The 10,320-nt window shown below is 51.9% G+C and overlaps 1 protein-coding gene across 1 annotated transcript; it reads left to right on the forward strand.

Moving 5' to 3' along the window:
• Positions 1–2,461: 2,461 nt before the first annotated feature.
• Positions 2,462–10,036, forward strand: dusp14 (dual specificity phosphatase 14). Its single transcript, XM_018748201.2, has 2 exons — positions 2,462–2,785; positions 7,876–10,036. The coding sequence occupies exon 2, from the start codon at positions 8,010–8,012 to the stop codon at positions 8,658–8,660; it is 651 nt and encodes a 216-aa protein (XP_018603717.1). The 5' UTR covers positions 2,462–2,785; positions 7,876–8,009; the 3' UTR covers positions 8,661–10,036.
• The last annotated feature ends 284 nt before the right edge of the window (positions 10,037–10,320 follow it).

Below are 10,320 nucleotides of genomic sequence, written 5' to 3' on the forward strand. Positions count from 1 at the left end.
ATTGTTAATGTAAGAAGTAATTCTACTCTATATGTGACTTTGCATTTCTATGTTTTATGTCATTTGAATTTGGATCTGTCAGCATAGTGCACTGAGAGGTAAAAATGCATATTTCCTTAAACAAATTCCGGTCAGTCCCCCCCACCACCACACACACACACACCGGCCCACGTATCCCATCTCAATAGAAAGTGGGAGATTTGCAATGTGAGCACTTTGGCTATCTCCAGGGATGGGTCACAACTCTGGAGTGGTCACCGAGCATTGTGCTCCATCCAGCCCTGCCTGTGGTGGTGCTAAGAGGATATCAGGTGTTCCTCTGACCTTGAGGGTGTGTGTGAGGGGGGGTTCGCACCACCTATACATGACAGGCCTCAAGGGAGCACTCGTACTGTCAGGCCATGCATGGAAACAGAGAGAAAGGTTCAGTCCAGTACAGCAAGAATTTCTACTTTAGCTTTGACCAGTGTATGAACACTAAGTTTTTCCCTGCTTCCCCCTTCTGACTGTGCGCGACACTTCGAAACTTGTGTCTTTATTTGATTTCATTTGATTCTTTCCTAGAATAAGTGGGTGTTTACTCTAGCAGTGTGTGGCACTATGGAATCCCAGCAAAGTGTGTCTACTGGGACCACATTCAAGCAGTGATGAACAACAACAGCGATTGAACTTTGTTCAGCAAAACCTGTTTACAGATGGCAAAACCCATTTGATGAAGTACTTAACAATTCAAGCATTATTAGGTCTCACTTTAACACAGCAAGTAAGTTATTAAGGGTTTTATTGTCAGAGGTTTGTATGAAAGTCTCCTTTCCAGCTGGAATATCATGCTCTGCTTTCCTCTTTTTAAGTGCAGGTTTTTTATGAAGGAAGAGAAATGATTATAAATTTCTGATCCACCCTTAGGGAGCTGAAGTATTAAAATAATTAGAATTCTTATTTGTAAGCAGCCTCTGCCACAGTAGTTAAAATGCTTTGGTCATTATGTATGTGTTGCAAATATGTTTGCATTTAGAAACAATCACACACACATTCACCCACCAAGGGTAATTTAGAGTCACCAGTTCACCTGAAACACATCTCTGGGCAGGAGGATCACATGAACACATGCAAACTGCACACAGACTGAGCCTGATTTGAACCCACGGCCAAACCGCAGCCCAGAAGTTTGGAGGCAGCGGCGCTACCTGCTGCACCACCACAAACACACGTTGCTAGATACAAATAATCTAAATGACTGGAATCTGTGATGAAAAGAAACACAGACAGATCAAGTCCCAAAGCTGTACAGCTGTTCTGCCATATATCTTCTCCAGAACTGCGGCATACTGGTGTGGTACCACGCATGGGTACCAGCAGGTGGTGCAGTGATGAGGGCCCTTCTTTTGTAGTATGAGGTTTCCCAGCTCAAATCCCCCTCCCCCTGCAGGAACCTTCCTCAAGGTAAGGTTAAACTAGGTTTACTTGAATCAATCACATGTCTGCAGCTATGTCTCCTTCTCTTAATGGAATGCATAAATTGTACTTCTGCTGAGATGCAGGGGACAAAAGCGTCTGCTAAATGAATAAATGTAAATCATTGTACAGTTGACTAAGTCACCATAGATATATACTATGGATAGTGATGTATCATGATCGTACTCTTGCTCTGACACCAGGGGTGCGGAGTTGAGTGAGGGGGGGTCACTCAGTCCCCACAGCCGCTCCTCGGGTTCGACTGAGCGCGCGAAGCGAGCGCACTTATGGGGTGTTACGGAAGGCGGCTGTAAGGAGCGTCACTCCTGCGCGCTTTTCTCACACACGACTCGTTCTTTTTTCTGTTCTTCATTTCTCCCCACCTGACGTGCTTTTCTGTCTTGTCGCCCCCTCCATTTTTTTTTCTAAACACATTTTTCACGGGGCGCCTCTTCTTATACCACTGAAACATCACTGACACGGGTCTCGGCGGGGGGGGGGGGGGGCTGTACGAACGAACTTGTGACGTCAAAGCACGTCATCAATCCTCGTGCCCTCGGCGCATTTATTGGAAGATGTTCTTCATGAGGACGCAATACAGCGCACCTGCTGGAGATACATATCACAAAACTGAGTGTGATACAAGATACATGGAATGTTTTGCGATATGAAATAAAATTTACACTCACAGGACATATGTTCTTTGTGGCATGAAATTAATCAAAAAACATACAGATCATCATGTGATGAGCAATAATGATGATGTATGATAAATTACAGTATACTACTTCGCCTTCTTCTCGCAATAAAACGGCTCACAAAACAGCCGTTAAATCTCGATTTTGACCGCACAACGCCACTGCACTTATCTTCCGTTAGAAATGTGTTAAAAACGGTCGTTTCGCCGTGATTTACACGGTTTGCGTCGCGATTCTTCTCCTCGTCATCTGTGGGAAATGATCTGGCAGCAGGCGCGTCTTTCGGAAACGCGCGCCCGTGTCAAACGGGAGAGGACGCGCCTGCGCGCCGCCGGCCGCGCACCCGTCACGCAGCCGCCGAGAACGCGGAGGGTCCCTCGTCGCCCGAGCTGCGCGGTTCGCTCCGTAACCCCGTCAACGTTTCGTTCAGTCGGCGGCGCGCCTCCCCGCTTCACAGAGCGAGAGTGAAGCCCGAGTGAAGCCCGAGGGAACGGGGCGGGCGGTCAGTGCGCGCGGTCGCCGGGGACTCACTCTCGGGTCGGGAACCCGCAGCGGAAACACTTCGAATTTCCGTGCCCTGTTGTTCTGTTGTGACACCTGCTTGCCTTGGCAACGAAGAAGTGAAGTGACCGGTAAGTTGGGGCTTCTCTGAGAGAATCTCTCCACTCGCTCTTTCTTCTCAGTAATATCAATATTATCATTATGTGGCCAGAAATGAAATGCTCGCGGACGGACGCTGCCCGCTAATCGCAGAGCGCGCGCTGCCGCCCGCCCGGTACCGCGCTCGTTACTTTTGTTTGTGTTCATTTTCCCCCGAAGTCGGTGGATTTTTGTTCGCAAGCTCGGGAGTGCGGCGCGCGGGGCTGGACTGCCCACGGGAACCCGCACGGGAACCCGCACACTGACTGTCCAGTGTTAATATCCAGTGTTACAGTCACAGTGTATCCGACGAGTGGAAGTGAATTAGCGGGCAGGAGCGGCGCTGGAGTGACGATCCGCGATGATGATGGTGTGCGATGATGATGATGATGATGATGATGACGACGACGACGGGAGCTACAGTGCGACACGTTCAACATGTGTCACCACGTTCGCTTGTTGTAGTCCTCCTGCTCGCATCACATCATGGATTTCTGCGAGGTTATTTAAGTTTATAAAATACGTGCGATGCGCTAAGAGAGAAGAAAGAAGCCAGGGCCACGAGGCTGAAGAAGTGTTTCGTGTTGCACAATCGGCCAAGGGTGCGGAAAAAGGTGTCGACTTCTCCTGTTGTGGTTTTTGGGTTTGCTCAGCTGTCCGAGTACTGGAGCCACCGAGGTCAGTCTGTGGTTCCGGGAGCTTAACCGCGGCCATCTGTCTGATCTGTACATCCTCCTACACCAGTCCAGTTGTCTTTAGGAACTTAAAGGATGGGGGAAGAGGACTGACTGCAGTGCCCCTCTCACATGTTCTTGTCGTGATCCCCCCTGCTGACAGACACGCACACACAGTGGCCTAGGGTATGTACCTGTTTACACAGATCACCGCACCGCAAACACCCAGAGCTCAGTTGGAGGGAGGGAGGGGGTGTCCAGAAAAACAGTCTGCCAGTCTCCCTCACTGAGCTCCTGGGGTCCAGCTTATCTGGAGAACTTAATTGTCTCATTAAACTCCCCAGGGTTTTCAAATTAAGGGCCTGCTTCTGAGGAAGTCGCACGGTAGCCATCGGGGAGTGGTAGGCTTTTTGCAGTGCTGCTGAAGTCTGTGTATGCATGTGCGCACGTGCAGAAGCCAATACAAGCAGAAATAGATTTGGGGGTGGGGGTGTTTGAAGCCCTAAATGGGTCTGTAGGCTTGTGGGGGTAGCAGATGATGGAGCTGGCTTGGGTCAAGTTCAGCCGCCAGAAACCGTCCTGTGAGTTGATGGCAGGTCCGCACCTTATGGACAGTTACAGCCTTTCCCAGGGGACCCGGTCCAATCGAAACCATGCCGCTTGGACAGCGTGCTCACTTTGCTAAAAATCTATGACTGGGCAAAAATATTGCTAGGTGTTGAAACTGCAGTTGGTTTGCTGCCGAAAGAGAAGAGAGGAGATGGTGCTGCGGAGGAGGGGTGGATGAAGCAGACGTGAGGTCTAGACATTAACTGTGGGTGCAGTGGTTGGGGTTGGATGGCGCCCCACTGCTGGAAGTTACGGTTCAGCGATGGAGGGCCACGGACGGCAGGGTTGTACCCCTGAGAGCTCTATCTGCACCGCCGGATCTGTGGTCCTGTGGGGACAGACTAAGAAGTTGCAGGTTCTAATGCTTGAAACCGATACAGGTAACTAACCTGAACCGGTTTAGTGAAAATAATCAGCTGTCTGAATGTGCTAACAGTCCGGGTATGTATTGGTGTCAGGTCCAGGGGGTGACCCACCTACGCCCTGTGCTCTCTTGGATAGGCTCCGGACCACCACAATCTGAGCTGAATAAGCAGTTATGATGGATGGATCGATGGATTGATTGATTGATTGATTGATTGATTGGCAGGCCAAATTGTAATGTACTCTAAGTTTCTAGGATCCAAGCACCTGTGAAGGAAAATAATGCAAGGTGATGTGCCGGTGAGTGGCCAGAGAAGGCCATGTCACGTTACTAGAGGGATGCTGCAAAGGCTGCTGTTTCTAGCTCACGGCTCTGTTTCCGGTCAACTCCCACCTGATGCATTCCAGTGCTATTTTTAATGCTTTCATCGCCGAGTGCCACGCTATGCCAGATCTGCGCATTTCGAGAGGTGTTCAGACATACCCCGTGGCCCTGTTGAGCTGAGCTGCGTGGCACGGAGTGATCCGGTTTCTGGGAACTGTGACACCGCCACATTGCAGCAGACTTTGTTGCTGGGATTTGGGTTTCCTTGCCAGGTATATACCTTTCCAACTGTGCACGCCAGCGTGGAATCTGATCCTAGTGGGCACTCTGTGGGGGGATGTAGGGTTGGGCCTAGCTGCATATCCCGGGCAGGGAGTCTTCGGACACAAGCTCGAGTCAGTAGCTGCGTTTTGTCCACTGAACAAATCCGGGGGCGTTTGAGAGGATGAATGTGACAGGACCCCACAAGGGTGAGATGTACGTCGCTTTGGAGGAAAGCGTCTGCTAAATGAATCGATGCAAATGTAAGGGCTGCGGGTGGAGACCATCCGTAGTTCAGGAAAGGCTCCGACATTGAATACGAGCCACGTACTTTAGGGCGAGGTACGTGACAGTCGGGGAAAGGTAGTCGCTCCAAAGTTTGGGCTTCGGTTTCGTGGCCTTTAAGCTCCCCAGCAGACCTGCGTGTAGTGCAGGAGTGAACTAGAAACCTCCTGTACTCAGAGTGGAGCGCAGGAAGCCTGGTCTGCGTGGACAGCTGACACGGGACCTGTCTGGCCTCCCTCCTCCGTACATCTCTGCACCTCCTCGACCAGCCAGGTATTTATAGCTCCTCCTAAGCTGCGGCACATCAGCAGTTCTGTCAAAGACGGGGGTGGTGGTGCCGGTGGGGCTGGGGGGTGCTTCATTCCTGCATTTCCCCCTCCCTCCCTCCCTCCCTCCCCGATGGCAGCATGCTGCCATCATCCTACTCTGGTCAGTAGGTCACTGCACCAAGGACAGTGAGGTTGCTCTTCGGAAAAGGCTTGAGCAGAAAAAGCAGTTAATCAAAAAACGAAAAACTAGCAATATGTAGACAAACTCTGCATTGTTTGGAATCTGGGGCACTGTGCTGCACTGAATGAACTGATGAGCGGTGATCTCCAAGACCTTTGCAACTTAACTCATCCAGAATGACTCGCAACAGGTGTGTGAAGGAAACCGGGGGGGGGGACAGTAAGAGCAGAGAACCTCTCCAGCCCGAGCGTATTCCTGTTCGTTCGTGGGGAGACGTGTCGCTGAGATCAGGTGGCCAAACTACCATTTCCTGGTTTTGGCTCTCACAGGGGACGCTCTGCTTGTGTAAATCTTGGCGCTTGGAGCACAGCACGGCACCTAAGGCGGTCTGTTCAAATCCCAGAGTGGGACCTGGTACCACTGAGAGCAGTTCACGGCCTGCGTTTCCCCTAAGCGGAGCTCTAGTTGTATAAACGGATTTACAAAAAGCCGCTCTGCCTGCAAGCTGTAGTAACTGGTGTGACGTCGTGCACGGCGGGATGTTGAATCAAGGCCTCGGTGTGTCTGGTGCGAGCTGGAGCCTGGATCGTGGGTGCCTCCAGCTCCCGGTCCAGGTGCAGAGACGGCCTGCGTTTAGATGGAGCCGTTAGATAAGGTGTGTCGATGTAACGTAGCCGCCGGCAGCCCGGCCACCGCTGCACTTCTTTTGTGTGGGTTTCATAGCAACCGTTTCGTTGTCTCAATAGACGGGGGTGCGGTGGCGTGCGGGGAGCGCGCCGGGGGTCGCCCGGACCTGTTGGAGCGTCGCAGATTCTCTAGGTTGCGGGGGGCGGTGGGGGCTGAGGCTCCTGGGAATGAAGGCAGTGCCCTGGCTCTGAGCTGGATGGGGCCCCCTGGGCCAAAATGAAATTGATTATGCCGGTGCAGATTGGTTTATCGACAAAGAGGCAGCATCGGCGCTCTGGGATGCCCTCGGGGCCCTAGTGTGGGTATGTGAGGGTTTGCGGTTAAATCAAACACGAGAGTAAACATTATCGGGCTGCACACTGTGTGTATTTGCCTGTTTCACTGTTTGACGTGTGTGTGTGTGTGTGTGTGTGTGTGTGTGTGTGTGTGTGTGTGTCAGGATTTGACACACTTCTAGCAGGGGGCACCGTCATGTGAGCTTTGTTCGCACATGGCGTCAGGTTCCGTTCGCAATGAATTAATCCGGAGCGATGAGCGCCAGCCGGGAAGGTCTTTCCAGCCTGCGGCAGCACCGAGCGAGTCCCAGCCGCTTGGGTATCTGCTGGGTTCGAGGATCAGCTGCACGGCGAGGGTCCAGCTGCGTGCAGTGGGTTTCATGGGCCACCCTGTGTCCCCGCATGCACTGTGTGTCCATCGCTCTGCACTCATCCACACGTGAACCAAACGGTTTCTAACCAGGCGTGGGTTTCTTTGCCTTGTTCTGAAACGGTGCCGCGCCACAAATATCTCTAAGCTGCGAGGAACAGAGAGGAGCTGCTGTCCATGTGACCCAAACACTATTTTAAGGTTTCTGCCAGTGTTAGTGTGCGCGTCTGCGTGTATCCTGGTGCGCAAGGACTCGATCGTAAAGCCTCCATCACGGCCTCTGTGGTTTTGTCCACCCGAGGACAGTTTCCCCCCCTTTCTCAGCGGGTAGGCTTTGCTCCGGGTTCCAATACCACGGGACTGTGGGGATGAGTTGCGTTTGCTACCTCTGAATAAAAACCACTCTGCCCTCTCCTGTCATGCAGGGGGGCAGGGGACCTAAAGCATAAAATATCTCTGACACCTTTGTAGTAAGACAGTCAACACAGACACACACACACATTTGCTGAAACCGCTTGTCCCAAGCAGCGTCATGGTGAGCCAGAGCCTAACCTGGCAACACAGGACGCAAGGCTGGAGGGGAAGGGGACACGCCCAGGACGGGACGCCAGTCCGTCACAAGGCACCCACCCCAAGCGGGACTCGAACCCCAAACCCGCCAGAGAGCAGAACACAATCAACGGATTACATTTATTTCACATAGTTGTGTTTGATAAGTTATGGTTGTAGTTTTGAACCGTCGCTCTTTTACAGAAACAAGTGAACTCCTTCCGCTTCGTTTCAGGAGACGCCATCGGACTGTCCCTCACGTGCGTCTGGCCCTGCTGCTCCGCCATGCCAGCTGGGTGCTGAAGAGGAACACTGCTGATTGCACAGCTCCTTCTCTCCTTCCCACATCCACCTCTCCCTATCCCCCCAATGGGTTCCCGCAGCCAAAGCTTCTTCCATCATCATCATCACCACCACCACAATCACCACCACCGCAGCTCAGTCGTTCCTACGGCTGTGCCCAGGCTGGTTCCCGAGACGAACGGGGGCCTGCTGGGGGGTATCGCCCAGATCACACCCTCGCTCTTCCTCAGCCGCGGCAACGTGGCGTCAAACCGCAGCCTCTTGCTGTCCAAGGGCATTACGTGTGTGGTCAACGCCACCATCGAGCTGCCCAACTTCAACTGGCCTCACGTGGAGTATGTCAAGGTGCCGTTGGCCGACATGCCGCACTCGCCCATCTCGCTGTACTTTGACAGCGTGGCCGACAAGATTCACAGCGTGGGCCGCAAGCGCGGAGCCGTGCTGGTGCACTGCGCGGCCGGCGTGAGCCGCTCAGCCTCGCTTTGCCTGGCCTACCTTATGAAGTACCACCGCGTGTCGTTGGCCGAGGCCCACGCTTGGGTCAAAGCCCGGCGGCCCGTTATCCGGCCCAACGGTGGCTTCTGGCGCCAGCTCATCGAGTACGAGCGTAAGCTCTTTGGCAGGAACTCCGTGAAGATGGTGCAGACGCCATACGGGGTCATCCCGGACGTTTATGAGCGCGACCGTAGGAACCTGGCCCCCTACTGGTGCATGTGAGAAAACGGGCCTCGTCTCGTGCCCTGCGGCGTTCCGCTTCCCCGTTCCTCCGGCTGAAGATGTGTGATTGTGTGTTTTTTCAAAGCCCAAACTAATGAAACTGGGAGCACTGTGTCCAGGGAGCGTGGGCCCTGTCGCCACGCTCAAACCTCGCTGCTCCCCATCGATCTGCCTTCAGAAGAGAATGAGCCACTTGGAGTCCAGATCCCCATTTTTGAGAGCACCAGCTAGCGGTTACGCACTAGAGCCGTTAAAAACACACGGGAAGCTGGGCTGCTGCGGACGAACCTGAAACGGGCAAACGTGGAAACGACCCAACCTGATGTCACGTGATGGTATTGTGCCAGTCTTGCTGTTGTCTTCAATGCACAAGCGACAAAAATTGCATTTGGTTCAAAGTAATGTGCCTGGAATTCTGGGTAGCATTCAAGACATTTGATTGTGTAAGGAAGCATGTAGAGAATCATGCTGTGGCAGACACAATCCCATCAGTCAAGACCTAAAAGAAAAAAAATAATGCACCTTGCACGAAGTGCAAAGCTGTATCCATGTGAAGACTTTTCGATAACGATGACGGTTTCTTCGGCCACATTTCATCTTCACGAGGAAGCATGCTCCAGCCGCCCTGCTCCCATCCTTCACCTGGGGGGAGGGATTCTGTATTTTACAGTCTTGGCATCTCCACTGTGCAATATGGCTTTTTCATCCTGCCTCTCACGGTATCTTGCAAACACTCCAAGCAGCATGTTTGTCACGTTTGCTAAAAGATTCTAATAAGGAAACGGCGATATTATTTAATACGTGCCCCTAAAAGTATTCTGGATAAAAATTCATCTCATTTGACAGTGCTACCAGCCTACAAATGATTAATTACCACAGTAGAATTCCTTAAAAGGCCAAATCGTAGTGACGGGGCAGCTTTTTTGTTTTACGGGAACCATTCAGGCTTAGTATCTCACTCAAGGGTACTACAGCTGGAGTTGGGATGCGAACCTGCGACCTCAGCTCTAAGCACCACGCAGCCAAACACGCACAGTGGAGCATCAGAACTGGGAAGGGCTGTGGCAGGAAGCCTCTGCATGGAGCTTTAGAGGAGGGACCAGAAAGGATTACTGTCTTGTAACATTAACACTTGGGTATGGAACACCACCACCTGGCTTTTGCGGGTGAGAATTGATTGCAGAGTTGAAAATGTCCCAGTTCCTAAATTAAGCCGCACCTGCAAAAGCCATGTGGTGATTTTTTTTTTTAAATGCAAATACATCCATTCATTAATCCGCCGAGGAACGGGATGCCATGTAAACACATGCAGACCCTGCCGTCCTGCTTTGTGCACCGTTGCTCATGCTGGGTTTCTTAGTTTAAAAAAAAAAAAATCATCACTTACGCCAGCAGTTGGCAACCCTGCTTTATCAGTCCACAGTGTAGGATGTGATTTGTGCAATTTATTCAATGAACCAATCAGTTAATTAAATAATGTTAAATTCAGTTCAGACCAAAACCAGCACGCAGGGGTGGGGGGACTCACCAGGACCAGGGTTGAGAACTGCCAACTTGAACCATTAAGAGGCAGATTTAGTGTGGCCCATGTGCCTCCTCCTACCTAAAAGCAGATACCTTTAGGTTAGGGGTGTCCAGTCTTACCCTGCTGAATGGTAAA

Source organism: Scleropages formosus, chromosome 10, assembly GCF_900964775.1.
Source record: "Scleropages formosus chromosome 10, fSclFor1.1, whole genome shotgun sequence".
Lineage (NCBI taxonomy): Eukaryota > Metazoa > Chordata > Actinopteri > Osteoglossiformes > Osteoglossidae > Scleropages > Scleropages formosus.

Excerpts from the sequence above, each read along its gene's own strand:
- dusp14 (XM_018748201.2), top strand. The coding sequence starts at position 8,010 with ATGGGTTCCCGCAGCCAAAGCTTCTTCCATCATCATCATCACCACCAC.